Source organism: Hydractinia symbiolongicarpus, chromosome 3 (assembly GCF_029227915.1).
Source record: "Hydractinia symbiolongicarpus strain clone_291-10 chromosome 3, HSymV2.1, whole genome shotgun sequence".
In the NCBI taxonomy this organism is placed as follows: Eukaryota; Metazoa; Cnidaria; class Hydrozoa; order Anthoathecata; family Hydractiniidae; genus Hydractinia; species Hydractinia symbiolongicarpus.
This window is the reverse complement of record NC_079877.1, coordinates 17,103,299-17,127,045: the sequence shown is the minus strand read 5'-3', so window position 1 is coordinate 17,127,045 and position 23,747 is coordinate 17,103,299. Positions and strand designations below refer to the sequence as shown.

Sequence of the window (23,747 nt, the reverse complement as noted above, 5' to 3'; positions counted from 1 at the left end):
GTGTTGATACTGTCGCCATTTAGCTAGCTCCTATCTTTGGCTAAAAAGTGAGAGTATAAAAATGCAGTTTGGCTACAACAATATTCTTTAACACTAAGTGTTATGCTATAAATGCAGTTAGCTAGGTAGCTACATCTTTTATTATTTTTTCCTGAAAACTTTTTGTGCAAATAAAATGACTGACAGATTATTTTAGCTGAACCGATAATGAGCTGTTTCCTGTGTTTTCATTAAAACCGAAGTTTTTTTGGAAAGGGCTATTACACCTATACACCTGTTCAACTCTGTTTAACTATAATAAGCGGTTAGCCCTGTGTTAACAACAGACTGTTGTTTTTGGTAAAGGCTGTTACGCCTATGCGCATTTACAACGTGGCTTACCTGTACTAAGGGGTCAACCAAATGTGACAATTCATTTTTAATTTTTCTCAGTAATCACACCTGTACGGATGTGCAACAATGTTTACCTGGACTAACCGCTCAGCCCTGTTGTGTTTTTTTAAACAGAGTCGGTGAGAAAATTTTTTCTAAAGTCGTATTATTCCTAGACGCCTATGCAACACGGTTTAACTGTAATAAGCGCTTAGCCCAGTGTCACGGTAAATTTTTTAACTTTCACAAAAACTTATATTGACTGATTGTTTTTGCTATGATGGAGTAACAACGGTTTGTAAACTCTGTTTTTATTTCAGCTATCGTTGCAGAGAATATTTTGTGAAAAATATGTTACAGTTGCAAGACTAGAATGGTGTATGCGATTCACTTAATTTACGGCATACTGTATACCTGTACTAAAGAGCTCCACCTGATCGTGTGGCACAGTTTACGGCTCTTATTAAGCGCTCCACAGAGTGTTCAACGTCAGGTCACACATTGACTTTGGCTTACCCCAGCGTTTCGACGCCGGGTTTCCCGGCTATCTTTTTAATAATAGCCGTCGTCTGTCTGTTTGTGTGTCCGCGAAAGCCGTGTTCCGTAACAGAAACACGAAATTTTTAAAATGCGCATTAATACCAAATGCGATATATTTCTATCCACTTTGTTGCAATGGGTTAATTTAAAGGACGGGCGACTCCGTGGATTTTTTCACGGGCTAGCCGTCGTCTGTCTGTCTGTGTGTCCGCGAAAGCCGTGTCCAGTGGCGTAAACACGAAATGTGATATATAAAGGACGGGCGACCCCGTAGATTTTTCCACGGGCTTAACGACTAGTCTCTATAATAATAGCCGTCGTCTGTCTGTTCGTGCGTCAAAAGCGACTTGTGTTAACCACGCACGAAATACAAAATATCGGGCCCCCACCGATCTTTCCGCGATTTTAAGAAACCAGGAGGTTGTTTAATCGCAAATCAAATTATTGATTAAAATAAATTCTAAAAATTAAATTATTTCTTTAATTAATTGAATTTATTACCATAAGTAAGAACAATAAATTTAGTGATAAAAAGAAATGCATTATTTTAATACGCCATTTTTAATAATAATTACCCCCGTGACCTCAATCGCCGTTTTCGCTCAAGAGCTACAGAAAACAAATGGGAGAGTTTACTGATAGTTTTACTGACTTTGTTTTGACCGCTCGCACATAATACACCAATCAAAACGCTTGATTGTTTGAAAAACCAATCCAAGATTTTCGCGGCCTGGGCATGCCGACGAAGAAACATGAGGACCGAAACATGATGGCCATTTTAGTTTTTAAAGTAATGGTGTTCAGTTCAGTGCTGTTTGCAAGTCTGTTTCACCTTTGTGTCTTCTATAAGCTTTTTATTTTCGTAATATTGTTTTTTGTATGTTCTAAAATGTTAAGATAATTATTTTGTCATGTTTTTAGTCACGTACAGATCTTAAACGCACCAGTTTTAGGATTTTTGGCTAGGAACGAAGATTTTGGAGTCTAGCTAGCTACTTATTACTACTCTGTATGGTATAAGAGCTTTTTATCCTACCCACCATTTATTTTTGTGTTGATACTGTCGCCATTTAGCTAGCTCCTATCTTTGGCTAAAAAGTGAGAGTATAAAAATGCAGTTTGGCTACAACAATATTCTTTAACACTAAGTGTTATGCTATAAATGCAGTTAGCTAGGTAGCTACATCTTTTATTATTTTTTCCTGAAAACTTTTTGTGCAAATAAAATGACTGACAGATTATTTTAGCTGAACCGATAATGAGCTGTTTCCTGTGTTTTCATTAAAACCGAAGTTTTTTTGGAAAGGGCTATTACACCTATACACCTGTTCAACTCTGTTTAACTATAATAAGCGGTTAGCCCTGTGTTAACAACAGACTGTTGTTTTTGGTAAAGGCTGTTACGCCTATGCGCATTTACAACGTGGCTTACCTGTACTAAGGGGTCAACCAAATGTGACAATTCATTTTTAATTTTTCTCGGTAATCACACCTGTACGGATGTGCAACAATGTTTACCTGGACTAACCGCTCAGCCCTGTTGTGTTTTTTTAAACAGAGTCGGTGAGAAAATTTTTTCTAAAGTCGTATTATTCCTAGACGCCTATGCAACACGGTTTAACTGTAATAAGCGCTTAGCCCAGTGTCACGGTAAATTTTTTAACTTTCACAAAAACTTATATTGACTGATTGTTTTTGCTATGATGGAGTAACAACGGTTTGTAAACTCTGTTTTTATTTCAGCTATCGTTGCAGAGAATATTTTGTAAAAAATATGTTACAGTTGCAAGACTAGAATGGTGTATGCGATTCACTTAATTTACGGCATACTGTATACCTGTACTAAAGAGCTCCACCTGATCGTGTGGCACAGTTTACGGCTCTTATTAAGCGCTCCACAGAGTGTTCAACGTCAGGTCACACATTGACTTTGGCTTACCCCAGCGTTTCGACGCCGGGTTTCCCGGCTATCTTTTTAATAATAGCCGTCGTCTGTCTGTTTGTGTGTCCGCGAAAGCCGTGTTCCGTAACAGAAACACGAAATTTTTAAAATGCGCATTAATACCAAATGCGATATATTTCTATCCACTTTGTTGCAATGGGTTAATTTAAAGGACGGGCGACTCCGTGGATTTTTTCACGGGCTAGCCGTCGTCTGTCTGTCTGTGTGTCCGCGAAAGCCGTGTCCAGTGGCGTAAACACGAAATGTGATATATAAAGGACGGGCGACCCCGTAGATTTTTCCACGGGCTTAACGACTAGTCTCTATAATAATAGCCGTCGTCTGTCTGTTCGTGCGTCAAAAGCGACTTGTGTTAACCAAGCACGAAATACAAAATATCGGGCCCCCACCGGCACATGGACAATTGCCGCTAAAATAAAGGTCCAATCAGGAGCGGAGTTTTATATAAATGACCAATCAGAAACTAAAGCTCTTTATATTTCTTAGCAACGATTTTTACGTTATCGGTCCGAAATTTGGCAGGCAGATTGAACCAACTCATTGCTAGAGAAAGAAAAGTTTCTTAACTGTTTGCTTTAATTTTTCTTTCTAATACTTCTATTTGTATTCTAACAAGATTGCAGTTTTTTTTATGTTTATTCACCTATACTTTATAGTTAGCTAGCTAGCTACTAGCTAAGCTACCTATTCAGCCACCTAAAGATTTGTATTAGTTTTATTTGCCTCTTACTGTCACGTTCTCTAGCCATATATTAATCTTATACAAAACCAATTTTAAGATTCTGGCTACCAACGTAGGTGTTAGCTAACATTTCTGATTTTTGTGTTAACTTTGCCAATCTGATTTTACTTGGTTGTGAACTGGGGTTAGCTACCTCTAGCTAAAATGTAAAAGTAACCAAATACAGTTGGCTGCAACAGAATGTTTAAGTAATCTTTTTCATACTAAATGCAATTAAGTAGTTAGCTACCACTTTACTGTAATATAAAATTTAGCAAAAGTCAAAAGTTTATTAATGAGACACAGAGTACCTGTGCTATGTGCCTATCCCGTGTTGTTAAACGACGGCCTGCTTCCTGTGTTTTTATTTAAACTGAAGTATTTTGGAAAAGGCTATTAAGCTTATAGGCATGTGCGACACATTTTACCTGTACTAAGTGCTAAGCTCAGTGTTAACAATGGACTGTTTTTTGGAAAAGGCTGATATGCCTAGAGCATGTGCGATGTGGTTTACCTGTACAAAGGGGTCAGCCCACTGGTAAAATTACTTTTTAAACTTTCTCGGGAATCACGTCTGTACGGGTGTGCAACACTGTTTACCTGGACCAACCGCTCAACCCCGTGTTGGTAATGGACTGTTTCTTGTGTTTTTACTTAAACAGAGTCTGTGAGAAAGTTTTTTCAAAAGGGTATTGTCACTTTCTCACAGCGGCAATTGTCCTTGTGCCGGTCCTGTAAACATAGCAGGTTTTCATTGCAGCCACAACATTGAATTCTTTAAAAGATAAAAGTAAGTTTCACTTCTGTTTCACTTCTGTTTCGCGTGTTGTTTACTTTTTTCCGTGTTTATTGAATTTCCGCGCCCGAAGGCGTAGGAAATTCTTTAAAACCGTCGTTTTTTTCTTTCGGAGCATTTTTTGAGAAAAAATCGACCCTGGGATTTCACGTCGTCACAGATGTAAACTTCGTACCCAAGCTCCTTAACTACTGGGAAGTCTAGTATTGACGCTTCAGGCCAAAATTTGTATTTGATTTCGACAAAATTTGGCACAGTTAAACAAAAAAAGTATGCTGAACATAATGGTGACATAATAATTTTGATTTTTGTCACCTAAATGTCATTTTAGGCCAAAATTGGTCCAAAAATTAGAACTACTTTATTTCCAACAAAATTTGGAACAGTTAACAAATAAAGTATGCTGAACATGATGGTGACATCAAAATTTTGATTTCTTCTTACCTAAATGTCATTTCAGGCCAAAATTGGTCCAAAAATTAAAACTACTTTATTTTTAACAAAATTTGGCACAGTAAACAATTAAAGCATGCTGAACATGATGGCGACATCAAAATTTTGATTTCTTGTTACCTAAATGTCATTTTAGGCCAAAGTTGGTCCAAAAATTAAAATTACTTTATTTTTGACAAATTTTGGCACAATTAACAAAAAAAGTATGGTGAACATGATGGTGACATCAAAATTTTGGTTTTTTTCCACCTTAAATGTCAATTTAGGCCAAAATTGGTCCAAAAATTAAAACTACTTCATTTTCAACAAAAATTGGCAAACTTAACAAAAAAAGTATGCTGAACATAATGGTGACATAAAATTTTGATTTTTGTCACCTAAATGCCATTTTAGGCCAAAATTAGGACAAAAATTAAAATCACTTCATTTTCAGCTAAATCTGGCACAGTTAACAAATAAAGTATGCTGAAAATGATGATGGTACAAAAGTTTGATTTTTTGTAACCTAAATGTCATTTCAGGCCAAAATTTATCCAAAAATTAAAACTGCTTTATTTTCGACAAAAATTGACACAGTTAATAAAAAAAGTATACTGAAAATGATGGTCACATCAAAATTTTGATTTTTTGTCATAAACGTTTCAATCGCAAGACTTTCAACCATGAATGATAGGCTGTATTTTTTGTTAGCAATTTCTTTTAAAATGTGAGTTTAATATGACACGTTTCGTTTTGTTTGCGTTTGTTGTAAGATATGTCACTGGTGTGCTTTATCTTCGGAGGTTCATGCACCAAACCCCTTCGAATGTTTGGCACAATAACACAACGAATTAGCAGGTTTTCATCAAATATTTTGGTAGCGCGCGGAAATTCTTAGAGCCCCCAGGGCTTCTTGTTTACATTTAATGTTACCATATTTAAACTTTAAACACGGTTGCTATGGTAGCGGGCAATACCGTGGCATATTGCCCGCTATGACGTAAGTTCTAACCAATCACATTGCACGATTTTCGAAAATATCGATGCAGCCCTTTTACCCGTGTAATAATGATAAATACTTCACCGTGTATAATATCCTCTGTTGAATACCATTACACGACGAGTAACCACAGTTCATCTGCAAAATGACGCGACAATTAATAGTCATCTGTGACGACAACTTTCCAAAGCACTTCTCGACTTCTGGTAAAACATTGTTAGGAGAACATGGTGTAAATAACGTGACGTCTCTCGCTCGTCGATGACGTCGCCAATGCTGCATCAGCACTACAAGAAAACCCAATGTAGGTGCGTCAAGTAGGTTTACTATATTTTAAATCTTTTATCTTCTCATATTTCAATCAATTTTGCTCTAACTGACGTTATTCAAGCGCTGCATTTTAGTTTACGTTGCGCAACACCCAACCAATTACGACGTGTATACACAAAAAAAGGAACAAAATTTAACGCAACAATAATGCGAAGGAAATGGAAAGGTTCTCCCTGTGATTCTCTGGTGCGTAAATATCAGAAATTCGTTCAGCATGGGTAATTGACGTTTATTCCGTATTGTCGCAATGGCGAAAATTTAAATATAAATATCCTGTTGTATATAAGTTAAATGACATAAAGTTATCAACCTCGTTCCCTTTACGCCTGTGCTATTCCGGCAAGAGGTTGGTACAATTGTATGATGGTAAAATATTTAGGGCGTTTAAATTTCTTCACACTTACATTTAACCTGTGACACAGCAAACTTTTCCATCCATGTTTTGTAAACATTCCAACTTTGACGATAGTATAGTTGTTACAAAACTGTAATATTTCTGGAGACAGCGTTTTTAATCACATGCAGTTGTAACATTTTGAGGTTTTCTTCGTAGACATTTTTCACTTTAGACTAAAACGTGATTTAAAAATATATTGTATTTACCTAAAGCAGCACCTCGGGATATAAGAAGCGTAAGACCCTAGAGGCTGGGATCAGGGCATAGAGCAGATTAAGAAGGCCTGAATATAACATAGATGTACTTGTCTAACGAATAGGTTTTTAATAAAACTGAAGACTGATTTCCATTCAGTTGTGGCTAGAGAAGGCATTAAAACGAGTAAAAATTCGTCTTCATATTTCCCAACCAGATTGAGAATTACGTAAGGTAATCCCGATTTCATGAATGAAATCGAAGCACAAGCTAATACTGGATATCCCCCATCTCGCAATAAATCTAGAGCTCATAGCCGAAACACATCCGCTTTAACATGTTCCCGCGAAGGCGTTCCGAATGATTTAAAATAAAACTTTTCGTAGCATAACCGTGAACATGTTGACAAATCCTGGGGAAAATGCTAACACACGGGACGCCTTGGTAGGGAAAATATAATGACAAAAGACATGTAGACCTAAAAGTTTTATTCCAAAAGAAAAAAGAAGCGATACATATTAGTGGCCACGATAAGCTAGTGTAGGGATGGAGTATAACCACACTTTTTAAAAAACACGGTCAAACACTTTTAAAAATTATCATACACAATTTCACTTGTGACGTCACAACTTTTCGTCACGCCTCATTGCATAAAAATCTATTGATATGCATGAAAAATCCTTAATAAGCGGTGCTTAGTCATGCATATCATTTTTAAGTCCCTATCATACAAAAATGAGTAGAAAGGGGGAATTCCTTAAAAATCAACGCATGCGCAGTAAAAAGGGGAATAACTGCGTTAGTTGGGCAGAATGAAATCCTCTGAATTTGTTGTGTATATAATAAAGATGAGTTGGTTTAAGAATGCCATTAGTAAACTATATAGCACCGTGTCAGCACCGGTGGCAACAACCCGCGACGCCCTTGCCGATCGACTACAGAGTGTGCGGGATACCGTTGCATTCTATTACAACAAGGCAAAGGGACAAATTTCGGCAGGTACAACGCTTCACGATCAGATTGAACAGGAGGCAAGGGAGGATTACGTGGAGGATATTGAATATCAAGGCCCCGAGGACGATATCCAGATGTTGGAGGATGGAAATAGGATCAAAACATGGCGTTCCAACAAGCATCTAAAACAACCTCTAAATGAAGCGATTATCCAAAAAATTACACCACAATTGGACATGCGCGTTAAGGTTGTGTACAGCTTTGGCTGTCATATTTATAAGGATGGGGGCGATGTGTCTGATTACCATAAAACTAATAGCTCCAGGTCGATATCAAGTATAGCGGAAATTGAAGCGTTCGTAGAAGAATGCAAAATGAAGCGCCTCGATCTGGAGGATCACGAGTTTTGAATAAGGCTTATTTACCACCTGTTAGGACCACCGAGACTCCGGGGGCATATGAGGGAAAAATTGTCTTTGATCACGTACAGATCAAGGTGATAAGTACGTGTGAACCTCTTTTTGGGATGCGGCCCTCTCCCGGGTTGGTTGCGAAACAAAAGGTGCATCTACGCCATGGATGGTGAAGATGCCAGAACGGACAAACTATGCTTCTGGAGATGTCTTGCGTTAAAGGAGAGGGCAGATGTAGTACGGGGAACGGAATGTCTAACAAAAACAGCCCTCGCCTGGCCCGAGATTACCAAGGGAACCCTAAGCTTAGGCGTAAGGACGTGAGCCTCACAAGGCTGGTGGATTTGGAGAGCGTTGCCAAGCAATTCAAGGTCAACATTAGGGTCTTTGAGCCCAAGACAAACTCTGAGAAGGCACCATGGCGACTCGTCTATGGTTAAAAGCAACACAAAAATGTTTAGATGGCATCAATCTTGGCATGCTGGACGGGCACTGTTTTTACATCAAGGATTTAGATGTGCTGACCCAACACTGGGAGTGCAAGGTATGTAGACAGAAGTTTAATTACGCCTTTAGAAGGAACGAATTCAGAAGGAGTTCAGACCATATTCTCATTACATTGTATTTGATTTAGAAGCCCTCCTATCACCTTTAAATTACCAGCAAAATCCGATCTAACATACCTTTCGAGACAAGTTCCAATAAGTGTTGGTATTGCCGATAGTTTAAATAGCCACCCGACGTTGATCGAGCACGAGGACCCCAAGGTTTTGGTTAAACAGTTTGTGGAGGAGCTGGAAAAGAGGCATACCCTCATTGTGAAAGAGATCGAGAGAATGTACCCGAAGCCTGAGGACTTTGACATGCTCTCCAAAAAGAACCAGGAGTTGTGGAACGAGTGGGTAAATCAGGTAGCCGTTATAGGGTTTAATTCTGGCAAGTACGACATCAACCTGATCAAGCAGTATTTTGCCGAAGATATCGCGCAAGGCGATAAGATCAAGGTGGTGAAGAAGATAATGACTACATGTTCCTCACTACCTTGAGGTTTAAATTTCTAGATATCAAAAATTTCCTTGCTCCTGGTCTAAGCTATGACGGTTGGTGCAGGTCGTTGGAATGCAAGCTTGAAAAGCTTGTGTTTCCGTATGAATGGTTGACGAGCCATGAGAAGTTGAACCATGCTGGACCTGTGGTTCACGAGGACTTTTATAGCCGGCTAAGTGGGAAAAACACACTACCCAGCGAAGAGTACGAGACATTCCACGCCGAGTTTTACGGGCGAGGCTGCGTCACCATGATGGACTGGTTGCGTGAGTACAACCTGGCCGATGTGGAACCATTGAAGCCGTGGACAAAACGAGGTTGCGGTATTATGATGACGAGATGGATATTTTGAAGGATGCGGTCAGTATTCCAGGCGTGTCGATGCGCTACGTATTGAACAATTCTCTCGGCTAAACCCAAAGTTAAAGCTATACGCTCCGGGAGACCCATGCAGACATAGGTGTAAGGACTTTTGTTATAGCAAGACTTGTAAGGCCTGCAGGAAGGTACGGAAAACATGTGACAAATGTACGAGGAATGAGGCCTGGTGGGTGGTCCCGCGATCGTATTCTGTAGATACCACGAACGAGACGTGACGGGTATCAGATCTCACGTGTACAACGAACCCCACAAGTGCAAGACCATTCCAGGGTATGATGCAAACATGCTCTACCCGAGTACCCTGATGCAAGACTTTCTTTGTGGGAAGGAGCAGCTGATCAAGGTGGCCACACTGACATCAGCACATAACTTAGAGCTACTAGCACGAGGTGTGGTGGATGGATCGTTGTTTGGGTTTAACCAGGTTGATATCGAGGTACCCAAAAATCTGCGCGAAAAGTTTAGTAAAATGGCTCCCCTGTTTGTCGTCAAGGAGATACCTGATTATTAAATCCCCGAGCACATGCACGAATACTTAAAAACTAAGGGTCGCAAGCGTGTTCCGGGCACACGTAAGCTTCTGGGGTTGATAAAAGCTGAAAAAATTCTACCGTATACCCCTGTGCTAAATTGATACCTTGACCATGGGCTGAAAGTGACTGCCTTTTAACAGTTTCTCAAGTATGTCAGAGGTAGGCCCTTTGAATGGTTCCCGGAAGAGATTGCCGATGCACGGCGACAGGCCGATAAAGACCACGACAAGCGTATTGCGGGAGATACGGCAAAGATTAAAGATTTGGCGAGGCATGCAAATACTACATTTACAAGGGATGAAAAGGAGATTGATGCAGCCCTGCGTAGTCCGTACCTCGAGGACCTGGAAGAGATTGGGATGCGTATGAGGTCAGAAGGGGCAAACACAAGTGTACTATTGATAGAGCCTACCAGTGTGGTATCGCGGTGTATCAACTCGCGAAGTTGCGCATGCTCGAAATTTGTTGCGATTTTCTGGACAAGTACGTGGATCGTCGGGACTTTGAGTACATTTACATGGACACCGACAGTGCGTATTTTGCCATCTCTGGGGAAGAATTACGAGATGTCATTTGCCCCAAACTACTTGACCAGTACGACAAAGACGTACAAAACTGGCTTGTCACTGATAAGTACTCGAGTCGAACAGGAGGGTTATTTAAAGCAGATACATTGGGTTTCGGATGATTGCCCTGACAGCCAAGTGTTATTTCGTTGAAGGAAAAAAGGGTACTAAATTCTCATGTAAGGGCATATCAAAAAGGCAAAATGCTGTGGCCTGGAGCAGATACCTGAGTGCACTGAAGGGTGGTTTAAACATGGCCAAAACTTAGACTTTCGGGTACATGAGCAGGGTATAATCACGTACTAACAAAACAAGCTCGGGCTCTCGGCGTTTTATGACAAGCGAGTTGTACATGACGATGGTGTAGGGAATAAAATCGGTGTGTGTTTATATATTGCTATACTCCTGCCGTGTGCCATGATGGCCTACATACTTTTTCGATATCGACGTATAATAAAAAGGATGTCTTTGACAATGCCTCTGCAGAATACGAACAGATAGAGAAACCTATCGATAAACGTCAGGTTTTAAAGGAGGCCTTACGTAAGAGCAAAGGACACCTTTTACCGAAGAAGTGTACAGAAGGGTTGTCGACAAGGCTCCTGATGAGGTGGCAGAAAAGATCCATACCGAGTACGTACAAGGGAGAAAAGACCGCAAAAGCACTGTCTACTCACGCGGTCAATCTGTATGCCAACATGATTGGCAACTTTGTGGATATCAACAATGTCAAGGAACTGAGAAGGGATATCGAAGAAGACTCTATAATCCGAGACTCTATGACAGATCTCGGGATCATGGTGTACTGCACCATCGGCAGATGTCTTGCACCGCTCCTGGTCCTGTCTCACACGGCGAGACATATGAGCAAAAAGAAGCAGGAGGAGGTGGTGAAGGAGGCGGATACGGTGGAGGAAACCGTGCTATAAGAAAATAAGTGAAGAAGATCGGAAACAAGAGGAGAGAGTCATTACAAAACCACCAAAGCATCCGGGAAGAGTTGCACAGGGACACAAGTTGGCGGCACTGATGCAGAAGAGGAAGGAAGAAATGAAACAACAAGAGGGTACTGTAGAGCCTAAAGTCAAAACCTCTTCTGGAGCCAGTTCCGTACAGTCGGTTCACATCTATGGGGTAGGAACACTAGCCGTATTGGCAATAGGGGTTGGTATATGGTGGTATAAGTCCAAAAACAAATTTCAAAACACCACACCTGAGCCCCGGCAGGGGAAACAAGGCAAAACTCAGCCCCATATTGACATCTTCAAGATGCAATGAATTTTGCTAAAAAAAATAATACTTAATAAATGACAAGCAAGCATGATGATAGCAATGTGGGGCCAAAAGAGACCATGGTTATTGACTTCCTTTGGGAATCCGTCAGATTAGTATCGTACACTATTCTCATAGCCATGGGAGCAAAGAAGGCTTTGGGGGTTTCTAGGCCAGGGGCTAAGATGGACTTGGAGGATGGCCTGAAGCACGCCGGCTTTATGATGGCAGCGATCTTATTCGACGAATATGCAATTAAGCAGGGGTGGTACAAAAATACACTGATACCTCCAAAATGAGCCTATGGTAAATTTCTCTTTGTCGTAGAGGCAATGGTGGCCTATTTTGCAGCAGGCAGGGCAAGTCGTGAAATGGCCGTCTCCAAACGATGGTTGCGATGAAGTATCGTGCCGAAGCCCAAATAGAGTGGACAAACAGGAGTTATGGAAGGAACCAAGTGTTGATACCGCAATACTAAATGGACATCGGACGTTGTAGGACATGCAAAAAACTGCTTCCCCCAGACAGGTTCAAAATTAGGAGAAATATTCTAACGAAAAGTTGTATGGGTTGCCTGGCCAAAGCCAGGGAGAGGCGGACTGTCAAAAATAAGGACATCGAAGACATTGACCGTGAAATAGACCCCTTGCAATTGATAGTGAAATTAGAGGGTTTCAACAGGATGATAATTACCTGATTCTCTATACCTTATTGACATACGACATTATACTTCAGTTCGCCGAATAGCCCAGAGAACGAACTACTTGTTAAAAAGTATAGAAATGCATTGCAATGCCTACAAGGTAAATTAATATACGCCCCACTACCCCTCGAAAACCAGGCTCGAAATTGCTACCATTTTTAAATTAAAGTGCGAACACGTTCTTCATAGACGTGCGTCATACATTTGAACTGTGAATTCATGCAGAAGTGAAAGATGAAATGATCAAGTATAGAAAGAAATTTTAAATCAAGAGCGAATCATCAAGTGGAAACGAGATAACAACAAACATTAAATAAACTATTAACCTGAAATTTAAATGCACCAGTGGCAATCTACAGCACTGGGCAACAAGTGAGCAGTGAGGATTTAACGACAGACACAGGTGAGCAGCGAGGATTCAACGACAGACACAAGTGAGCAGTGAGGATTCAACAACAGAAGCTAGTGAGCAGCGAGAAGCAAGGAAGCAGAGACGAGCATCAAATTTAAGGGAGAGGATAAGAAGAAAGGACATAACCATGGCAACATCAGAAAGAATTAACAAGGATATCGATGGCATTTTTAAGATGCTAAAACTATCGGAAAAGGCAGTGCCGAAAATACTTGCCAGGAGAAAAATAAAGGAACTGGAAAGAACTCTCAAATCAATCGAAGAACAACGAGACGAAGCGCATCGGCTTAAAACGAATGCGCAGATGCTAATGTTCAAGGAAGAGATGAGCGAAGAGAAAGTAAATGCGTTTGGCAGATAACCATTAAAGAAATAAAGCAAGATGAGGAACAACAAGCAGCTGCTGAACGAGAGAAAGAAGAACAAGAAAAAAGAAACGCTAAGTATGAAGAAGAATTGAAGTTAGAACGGATGAAATTAGAGATGAGAAAGATGAGAATGAATTTCGACGGAAAAACAATTGGAACGAACAAAGGTCAAGAAGTGAAGGTGAAACTGCCAAAGTTGGTGATTTCCAAATTTGAAGCAACCCATCTTGACTGGCAAAGATTTTTGGGGCAATTCGAGTCGGAGATCGATTAATCTACATTATCTGCGGTTGCAAAATTTTCGTACCTGAAAGAACTTGTTGGGTCTAAGGCGAAGGTATTTATCGAAGGACTACCTTTTACTAGCGAAGGATATGAGAGAACAAAATCAATCCTTAAAACGAAATATGGGAAACCAAGTGAAGTGGCAAACGCTCAAATTCAAGCGATTATGAGCCTCCCGATAATCCATCAATGTAATGTGCAGAAGGTCCATGAATTTTATGAAAAACTGACAACGAATGTACAGTCGTTAGAAACTATGGGAAAATTGAAGGAAATCAATGGATACGTTAGACTCACGCTGGACAAGTTACCCTCAATACGTGCCGATCTAGTGAAACTGGATGATGACTGGCAAGAGTGGAACTTTGGTCAACTCTTAGAATCGCTGAAGAAATGGACAGAGAGAAACCCTATTGCTGTTCATGAATAAAGAAAGCAAGAACCAAAGAGAGAAAGTTTATTGCACACCAAGCAAGGAGAGTATAAGCCAAGAAAATGCATCTATTGTGACGAAGAGAATCACAAGGCAGCCGGCTGCAAAAAGATAAACAAGTTCGAGGAAAGAAGAAGGATCGTTAGCGACAGAAAACTCTGCTTCAATTGCACAGGAAGTGGTCATAGAGCAGTAAATTGTCCTAGCAGAATTAGGTGCCAGCATTGTAAGAATAAGCACCACACATCTCTTTGCAGCAAGGTTACTCGGACACCATCGTTAGCTACTACACAAGATCCTGTCATCTATCCGACTGTTATGGTTCAAGTAAATGGAGTGAAGTGTCTTGCACTTTTAGATATTGGAGCAGGAAGTTCGTACGCGTCTAACATCCTGATTAATCGACTGAGCATGAAACCCAAGAAAACAGAAGTGAAAAGAATAGAAATGATGCTTCATACTTCAAAGAAGAAAATTGAAATCTTTAACGTCACCATTTCAAGCCTGGATGAGACATTCACTATCAACATTGAGGTTAGTAAGATCGAAAAGTCAGCTTTGTTATCAATACCCAATCCGAGATTCTCTGATCTAAAGAAGAATTACAGACACTTAAAGAATGTTTACATAGCAGGTTATCATGCGAAAGAAGAAGTTCCGGTTCACTTGATACTCGGTGCATCGGACTTTGCTCGCATAAAAACAAGAACGGCTCCCCGAATTGGAAGCTCAGGCGAACCTGTAGCAGAACTGACGAAACTGGGATGGACGATAATATCTGTTGACCTCAGGAACTTGTATCTAACGCGAAGTTCCAGTGAAGACTATGAACGCCTTTGTGCATTAGATGTGCTGGGACTAAAGGAAGCAAGCTGCGGAAATCATAACGAAGTTTACCAGAAGTTCAAGAATCAACTTACTAAGGACCCAGAAGGGTGGCACGAAACTGGTCTTTTATGGAAGACGGACGGGCTACCAGAGACCAACAAACAAGGAAGTTTGGGAAGACTCTACAATCTTTTAAGCAAACGTAAGAAAAAGCCCGGGTTGTTGAAGGAGTACAACGAAATAATGGTTAAGCAACTCAGCGAAGGTATCATAGAAAAGGTCATTTGCGAAGCAGTAAGTGGAAAGGAATTTTATCTTCCTCATCGACCGGTGGTTCGAGAACAGGCCGAGACTACCAAGGTGAGAATTGTATATGACGCCTCTGGTAGACCCGATGATGGCAGCCCATCCCTTAATGATAGCCTTGAGACTGGTCTGCCATTGCAGAATCTGCTGTGGAACATCATCGTGAGGAACAAATTCAAATCAGTCAGTCTATGTAGAGAAACAAGCCTTCTTGCAAATAAAAATCAAAAAGGAAGATAGCGACTGCCTTAGATTTCATTGGGCGTTTGATCAGATGAGGAGAAACGTAGAAATGTTGAGATTCACACGAGCTATATTTGGTAAAGGCAATCACCTTTTCTTCTTAACGGAACGATAGATGTCCACTTTGATCAGATGAAAAGGCTTCACAATGACCTTAAGGAAATTATCGAAGAAATAGAAGACGACCTTTATGTGGACGACCTCATATCTGGAGGTGTTAACGTAAAAGAAACTACAAAAGAGAAACAGATCGCCAAGTCTACCTTTGCTGAGGCCGGTTTTGTGCTGCATAAATGGCATTCGAATAAAAGAGAACTAGAAGATGATGAAACAATTGCCTCGTGTGCAGAACAGAGCTGTGCTAAACAAACCCTTGGTGTTAAAGAAAACGAATCAAAGATTCTTGGCTTAGCTTGGAAAAAGAAGGATGACACCCTTGCTGTCAATATACAAGAGTTGAACGTTGAAGAAACAAAGAGAGGCATATTGAAATTTTTGGCGTCAATCTTCGACTTATTGGATTTGCCTCGCCTGTTCTATTGGTTGGCAAACTCATTTACCGAGAAGTCTGCGAACAGAAGTTCAACTGGGATCAACCCTTGTCACAAGAATTATTTCGAAGATGAAAGCGCTGGATCGATTCACTTTCTGCGAAAGTTGAGCCGCCGATAACGCTTGCTAAATTCGAGCAACCTATCAACAAAATTGATCTACACGATATAGGAGTTTCGTCACGTCAAAAAGTCGTCTAGCAAAAAAGAAATGTACCATGCCACGTTTAGAGCTCATTGCATCTCACATGGCAGCTAATCTTATGGAAAATGTTCGATCTGCATTAAAACGATATCCTGTAGCTGAGTGCTTCGGATGGAGTGACAGTACCGTTGTGTTACATTGGGTGAGAGAAAGTGCATCCTATAAACCATTTGTGAGTAATCGAGTAGATAAGGTTAAGAAGAAAAACTACATAGTGTGGACGCATGTTCCATCGGAACAGAATCCAGCTGATTGTGGTAGCCGAGGATGCTCATTTACGAAACTAGATAGTTTGTGGTGGGATGGACCATCATGGCTGTTGGAGAAGGAGAATTGGCCGATTGACATCATAACAACACCTTCAGTGGAGTCGGAGTCAGAAGCGAAGCGAATCAAGGAAGTCCTTGCAGTAGCAATTAACAAAAAGGAAGATTCTACTTTCCAACCCCTGTTAGCAAAGTATGAATTGCGGAAGGTAATTCGCATGTCTTCATGGATATTACGCTTTATCACCAACTGCCGCCAGGGTGGTGTACATGGTCCATTAACAACTGAAGAGGTGAATCAAAGTAAACGATTGCTAATCAAAGTAATTCAAGAGGAATTTGAAGATTCTGAAGATTTTACGGAAGACAAACTTCGTCTAAATTTGCAAAAGAACGCCGATGGATTGTTCGAATGTAGAGGTAGAATACAAGGTCACTATCCTTTGTACCTGCCACAAAAGTCCTTGTTAGCTGAAAAGATTGTCATGAAAGCCCACAAAAGAACGCTCCGTGGGTGAGTATCACTGAGTATGGCGGAAGTTAGACGGGAATATTGAATACCCCGATTGAGGCAATTGACAAAGAGAATCAGACACAAATGTCATGGATGTAAAATACATCGTGCCATTGCCTTTGCTGAACCACCAACAGGATTAATCCCCAAGGATAGAGTGGCAGGAACGAAAGCCTTCGAAGTAACAGGAGTGGATTATGCAGAACCACTCATATGTCAAGTAAGCAACAATGAAGAAGAAAAGGCTTATATTCTTCTGTTTTCATGTAGCCTTTCCAGAGCCATTCATTTCGAATTATTACCAGATCAGACAACTGAAGGATTTATCCGAAGTTTAAAGAGGTTCACAGCCCGAAGAGGAAGACCAAGGAAAATATACTCGGATAATGCAAAAAACTTTCGAGTCTGCTATAAGATGGCTACACAAAATTATGAACAGTGAAAGATTGAACGATTATCTTGCAAGAGAAGATATTACATGGCAGTTCAATCTAAGTCGTGCTTCTTGGTGGGATGGGCAGTTTGAGCGTTTGGTTGGTCTTGTTAAGCAAGCGATGTACAAGGCTATTGGAAAAACTTATTTATCATTTATTGAGTTGGAGGATGTATTACTTGATGTTGAACAAACTCTCAACAACAGGCCCTTATCATACGTCGAAGATGATATTCAACAAGAAATTCTTACGCCCAACAGCTTGATATTTGGACAAATCAATCGAGTTCCAACTGAAAAAGATAAGCATGATGTCGAGAAAGGAGATCTGCGGAAGAGGTTTAAATTTATTCAAAGATGTAAGGAAGCTACATGGCAGAGATGGTCTCAAGAGTATGTGAGATCACTTCGAGAAAGACATAACTTGAAGCACGAGCTGAAGAGAGCAGAACCGAAACCTGGAGATGTCGTGTCAAGGGAGACAAGGGAGACAGAAAGAACAGAGGAAAATGGACAATTGGTGTCGTAACGAATACCTTCGTTGGCAGAGACGGGATTACCAGAGCGGTAGAACTACGAACGAGCAAGAACACCTTAGAACGAGCGGTTCAACATCTCTATCCCTTAGAACTTTCATGCGACGTCGCACCGAACAACGACAACGTAACGTCAACCTTGAATGCTTAAGCGAACGAATTTCGACCGAAACGAAATGCATCTGCTATAGCGAGAGATCAGATTGAAAACCAAGCTGACTTCGAGATGAATCAGTAAATCAATACGAGAAATTTATTTACTACAAAACAATTGTTAGTTATTAGAACTTATTGCTAGAAATTTATATTTTGTATTCATTATGACGAGACGGAATATTTGCAGAACCTTTTTCTAGGAAAACATTAGTCCTTGTTAGTTACAGCTAGCCGCCTGCTAGAAATGAATAACATCGGCTATTATGTTCGTTTTGTTCATATTTGATGCAAGGTGTCATCAAATAGGGGGAGTGTGTCACGAGTTATTTGTTGATCACGTGATCTGCTGTGGGAGCTCGGCTGCTGTGCAGATGTCACGAGCTAATGGCTAATATAAAGAGATCGAGGCCGCCTTCTAACAGGAAGAAGTGATTCTACGTGCGTTGTAAAAAGTGAGCTTTATTAAGTAGAATATATAAGAAGAAGAGTATATAGAACCATTTGTGAGTAATTATTGTCGTGACTCGACGCAAGATCCCGACAGGCCATAATAATCATATCGTCCAAATAAACTATTATTTTTACTCTCAGTTTTCTTAGGAGGGAGATTGCGATCTTTAGGAGTTTTGTGAAAATCCACGGGGCTTTTGAGAGCTGAAACATAGAGCTGTCCTTCCCAAAGAAAGCGAACAAACTTCCTTGAATTTTTTGACAATGGGACTGCAAAATAAGCGTCTTTTAAGTCGGTTTGCACATAAAATCCCCTGGACATAGCATTTCCTTTAAGAGATGTAATTCCTCCATTTTGAAATGAACATAAGGAATGTTTTGGTTCAGTTTCAGAATAAACCAGTTCCTTATGCGGTGCATGGTTGTGACTATAAATGCATAGGGAGGAGTGGCAAATAAATATTTACACCAATTGTACGCTATTTTTATGAGCTGTAATTCTCTCGTAAAAAATTATTTTTAAAAAATAAAGTGCTTTAGTTTTAAACTTCGCGGAAAACTTCGCAGATGAGTCAATGTTAAAAGGCAAGAACTGTGTTAAGATTAACGACAAAAACAACGTAAATCTGCAACAGGGTATGCATGCAGGGTATGATATAATGAAACAACCATAAAATTGATATAAAAGCCTATTTTTATTTTTTCTGCCACTCCTTAAGGAATTAAAAGTCATCTTGTACAAACACGCATCACTGTACAAATGTCAGAAAAGATAAAAAATGCCTTGGGGACTAGGTTGCTTAAAACACTAAATAGTATAGTTAAATGAGATCAGTAACCAGGTATAGCTAAGAAAGTTTTTTTCTCCTTTCACCATCCAAGAATGGATAATGGTGAGTGCTTCTAACTTAACTCGAACGGTGATAGTCTCCAATTTTTTTCCAGCAACACGAGTTGATGAAATTAACTTTACTTGATTCTCATCTTCACAACTCAACATTGCATGGTTTCATTAGGACCTGGTGGTAGCCTGTTATCTTATAATTGGTACAGTTAAATAAGGTTCTTGGCAAGCGCCAGCAGTTTGAATAGAACTTCCTGCACATAACACAAGGAATCGTTATCGGCTAGCGACATAAGAGCAAAGTGTTCACATTTTTGGCGGGGAAGTTACGTCCCTTTCTGCTTAGTAATCACAGTTAAGCAAGTGCCTTTACCACAGCTACGAGTCAACCCATCCACTTAAGAAGCATTGTGTAAGCAATGTAGTTTGTACTTAATGTTTATTTCAAATTACAGGACCCACATTGATAACAGTGTTTCAATGAAGCGGCTATCCTGTATAAATATTTGAAATAATAAAGTATTAATATGGAGGTCACAGTTTTCATTACGAGAGTTTGTTTAACAACAGATAAGATCGTCAACACAAAATGTCATATTTTATTGGTTCGTGGGAGTACCAGTACATCTCATCAACACATCTTAATTCCATAGTTGTAAGTTATTTCCAGTATGATTTGTAGTTGGTATTATTATGTAAACCCGATCCGAAAAAAAAATATGAAAGCCGATTTTTAAGAATTTAGGTTACAGCTTTAGGCCACCTCAATTACCACGGTTAACCATCATTCAAAACTTTTTTGACAAACTTTTAAAAGCAAGTAGATAAGTAATAGGTTAGGAATAAAGAACCCGAATTTTATTTATTCGTGTTTCTTATGTAGTTTTTCCTTCTTATTATCTTGTTTTTGATTTTTCATGCTCCCTCCATGTTTTCTTATTTGGATGCCTTTGATGTCCAGGGAAAGAGGTTGTTTTAAAGCTCAATTCAAGTACCATTTTGGTTTTAGGTGGTACCTAATTGCACACGCTTGAGATGACATCAGTTACTTTCACCTGTTTTCAATTATTTGACTTTAAAGTTAAAACTGATAGGTTTACTGATTTACTTAATAAAATTGATATTAGGCTAGTTTGTCTACCGTCGAGGATGTAATGTTACGACAAAAGAACTAATTTGTCGCAAATAAGATAAGCTTCTCGCTTGTCAGGATTACCTTTTACAAACAGATACGGTTTATACAAGAGAAAAGGCGCCCGTTGCTTATTTCCTCTGTCAGGTCCTTACATAAAAATTTAAGAAAGAAATTTGTTGACGTAGTATAGTCATAAACTAATCATATCATTATCAGATCTTTATTTGGCTGTCATCACTAAATCTATTTTTTTTCTTAGTAATGTTCGTCGACAACGCCGTTAATACTTCCGATTTACACTCTTATTTTGCTCACTTTCCAAAAATAACTTTTTAAAAAAAATTACCCTGCAAACATCGTACATGAATTTCTTTCTGTTCCGTCTTTTATAGTTCTGAAAACTTTTGTACGCAGTCACCATTACGAGAAGAATATTGAGGAAAGATAACATCGCGAAAAAAGACGAAAATAGAAATAAAAAATCAGTTAGTTGTAGAATTTTGATTTTAAAATTTACCAAAATTGTTTCCACAAAATCTGTCTACCTTCTCTTGTTGAATTAGAAGTAAAAATAGTTGAAGTTTCGTGTACATGAAAACCAATCTTTATGACTCATACTAATATTATGTACGTATCTCTTGATTATGAAAACATCTGCGTGGTTAGACGAACCAAGAATTTAAACGCCGGAAAAAAATTATAACCACGTTCACGTAAATCATTTTGATATGAATGATAATACGTTATTAACGTGTTCAACAAAAAATCAATTAAACATGTAAAATTAGGAAACGCATGAAAAATCTACCATTATTTTGTTGTTTTTATTTGAATATGTTTTGCATCTAAATTCCAACTTCCTTCCCGGGAATTCTTGTATTTGTGCTCAGGCAACAAACCCTGGTGAAAATAATTATTCTTTGAAAATAATTATTCTTAGATTGGATAGTTTATAAAGTTTTTATTTGCTGCCACATTTAAAACAACTTTTCTTTATCAAATTTAACATCGGCAAGAATTTTTTGTACAAGTTTTTGTTCAATATGTTTTATCTTCAAACTGTTGCCATAGCTACCAAGTATCCTTCCTGTTTTATGGAGCATCAAGAACCGAAAATAAATAAGTAGTCAATATTACTTACACGCATTATACTCGCCCGTCATGATCAGAGGTCTGATCGGGGTGAAGCATTCTCTGTTGAGATCAAATACGAATGTGCTATGATAAATATTCACCTATATGTATACACACCATCCGGATAAACTATCTGAGTTCATCACTAATATATCGCCGCACGCAGTGTTGTGGGTTCGTCTGCAGCTCCCAGTTCTGGGCGCCGCGGAGCGAATCCCGCTCACTGCTTGGCAGTATGTTAGTGATGAACAAAGTAGTTCTTCTTCAATATAATAAATAAGTTGTTAAATTTGTTATTTATAAAAAAATTGAAAACTTCCTAAAATTTACTCGGTAAAAAGTGACTAAATTTAAAAATTTTTCTTGAAGTGTCTAATACTTTTTTTGACTAAAACGTTTTACTGCCTTTTTTTGCTGACTTCGCTGACTTACACAGATTGATATTGTCTTTTCTCAGTTTCCCAGGGCTTTATTTGATAGGACCGTTTATTTATTGGTTTGCGCGTAAACAACGAAAAATCTATTCTTGGAAAAAAGGTTACTACCTCGTCCCAGAACCTATTACGTTTTTTAACTTGGCTTAACTTTGGTGCAATAAAAAATTAAAAAGATTTGAGGTTGCAATGAAAGTAATATCACTTTCGAATTTGCTGTTCTGTGAAAAGTTTCTTGGGGAATCTTTTTTTTTTCAAAATACTAAATATAGTTAATGATACAATGGTGTTTCTTGTGATTATGATGATACCAGATGATAAGTGAAATGTAATTTTAAATTACAAAAAAAGTTCCACCTCGAGACCACAAATAGTATAATTATAAGCAAACAATATTTCGAATTTATTCCCCGATGGGGAGAAGACGTTCACAAGACTAGTATTAGTTTTTTAATGGTAATTTGGAAGTATAAAACAATTTTTTGAAACAAATATTGGTTCATGTCAGAGTTAGAAGAGTTGGGTTGTTCAAGTACACCGTAGGCTCCCGATAACTCCCAAGAGGGACAACAAAGGAGTTCGTAAATCCGGCAACAAGGCGCCTTTTTTTCGCAACGGCTAGATCAATTATCATAAAGCGCAGCACTGTTGAGAAACCGCACGTTGTTTATAGAAAACCAAGCAAACGACCAACTAGTAAAGTTACTTAACAAATTTCCTTAATTGACGGGAAAATCTAAGTGGTATTTTCAATAAAAAACATGATTTTGACACAAGAAAGGGACTTTCATTAACATGTAAATACGAAAAAATAAAATAAGGAAATAATGCCTTTTCGTCTTTTAATAACCAACCAAAGTTGATGTCTGTTCCGTTGATTTTGAAGTAGTTTTCTGATTTTTGAAGTAGTTTTCCGATTTTGAAGTAGTTTTCCGATTTGTCAGGTAGCATATTCGTCCAGTTTTCTTATGTCATTTTATGTCGTTGATATGGGAGGTATGTGTGAAAAAATGTTTCTTACTTGAAATTTTTTGGAAGGCGACTAGTCAATTTCCTGTAACATGTTTTCTTGTATAAAAAAACGTGTAGCTAATAGTCCTGGAGACGACCTTAGACAAATGTACATTTGCAATTTTCTACAGTACACGTTTTAAAAACACTATGACTTATAACACATTGTGACCTAAAACTCCGTATTATTTGGCTCAAAGACCCATTTCCTTGTTTTCAAAAGGACTTCACAAAGCTTGGTAAATCTTGGTTTTTTTTCCGCATTTCAACGGGAATTTTCTCTAGACAGTTAGATCGGGAAGTGTTTGACCTAAATATAATATCAAAAGTCAAGAGGTCTTAAATTTTGTTAGTTACTTTGAGAAGTTGTGTTCGTCGGATCGAAACCAACCATAGATTTCTCGTTTAGAAAAATATCTTAGCGGGAAACTGTTGATTTATGGACACGCCTTTAAGAATGTTGTTGTTATGTTATTGAAGCTCTTTATATTTTAATGTGGCAAGTTAAAAAGTGCTAGTTCGATTATTTTTGTGCTTTCAAACTGAAATATTGTTTATTTAGAACTTCCGCGCTTGATTGCGCCGCTG

General features: G+C 39.0%; 3 protein-coding genes across 3 annotated transcripts; all 3 read left to right on the top strand.

Moving 5' to 3' along the window:
• The first annotated feature begins 11,947 nt into the window (after positions 1 to 11,947).
• Positions 11,948 to 15,487, top strand: LOC130636888 (uncharacterized). The gene is made up of 8 exons (XM_057446737.1): positions 11,948 to 12,076; positions 12,240 to 12,406; positions 12,648 to 12,715; positions 12,962 to 13,018; positions 13,075 to 13,356; positions 13,398 to 13,594; positions 13,727 to 14,037; positions 14,113 to 15,487. The coding sequence occupies exons 1-8, from the start codon at positions 11,948 to 11,950 to the stop codon at positions 15,485 to 15,487; spliced, it is 2,586 nt and encodes an 861-aa protein (XP_057302720.1).
• Positions 15,488 to 16,259: 772 nt separating this feature from the next.
• LOC130636887 (uncharacterized) lies at positions 16,260 to 17,364 on the top strand. The gene is made up of 3 exons (XM_057446736.1): positions 16,260 to 17,026; positions 17,084 to 17,246; positions 17,332 to 17,364. The coding sequence occupies exons 1-3, from the start codon at positions 16,260 to 16,262 to the stop codon at positions 17,362 to 17,364; spliced, it is 963 nt and encodes a 320-aa protein (XP_057302719.1).
• A 48-nt stretch (positions 17,365 to 17,412) lies between these two features.
• LOC130636886 (uncharacterized) lies at positions 17,413 to 17,988 on the top strand. Its single transcript, XM_057446735.1, has one exon. The coding sequence runs from the start codon at positions 17,413 to 17,415 to the stop codon at positions 17,986 to 17,988; it is 576 nt and encodes a 191-aa protein (XP_057302718.1).
• Positions 17,989 to 23,747: the final 5,759 nt, after the last annotated feature.

What these genes read in the sequence shown, in the direction of transcription:
- LOC130636888 (XM_057446737.1), top strand. Translation starts at nt 11,948, where the DNA reads ATGACAAGCAAGCATGATGATAGCAATGTGGGGCCAAAAGAGACCATG. An exon ending in AATGTTCAAGGAAGAGATGA is followed by an intron (nt 13,357 to 13,397) that starts GCGAAGAGAAAG and finishes TAACCATTAAAG; the next exon opens with AAATAAAGCAAGATGAGGAA. An exon ending in AGGTGAAACTGCCAAAGTTG is followed by an intron (nt 13,595 to 13,726) that starts GTGATTTCCAAA and finishes GTTGGGTCTAAG; the next exon opens with GCGAAGGTATTTATCGAAGG.
- LOC130636887 (XM_057446736.1), top strand. Translation starts at nt 16,260, where the DNA reads ATGCCACGTTTAGAGCTCATTGCATCTCACATGGCAGCTAATCTTATG. An exon ending in CACAAAAGAACGCTCCGTGG is followed by an intron (nt 17,027 to 17,083) that starts GTGAGTATCACT and finishes ACCCCGATTGAG; the next exon opens with GCAATTGACAAAGAGAATCA. An exon ending in CAGAACCACTCATATGTCAA is followed by an intron (nt 17,247 to 17,331) that starts GTAAGCAACAAT and finishes AATTATTACCAG; the next exon opens with ATCAGACAACTGAAGGATTT.
- LOC130636886 (XM_057446735.1), top strand. Translation starts at nt 17,413, where the DNA reads ATGCAAAAAACTTTCGAGTCTGCTATAAGATGGCTACACAAAATTATG.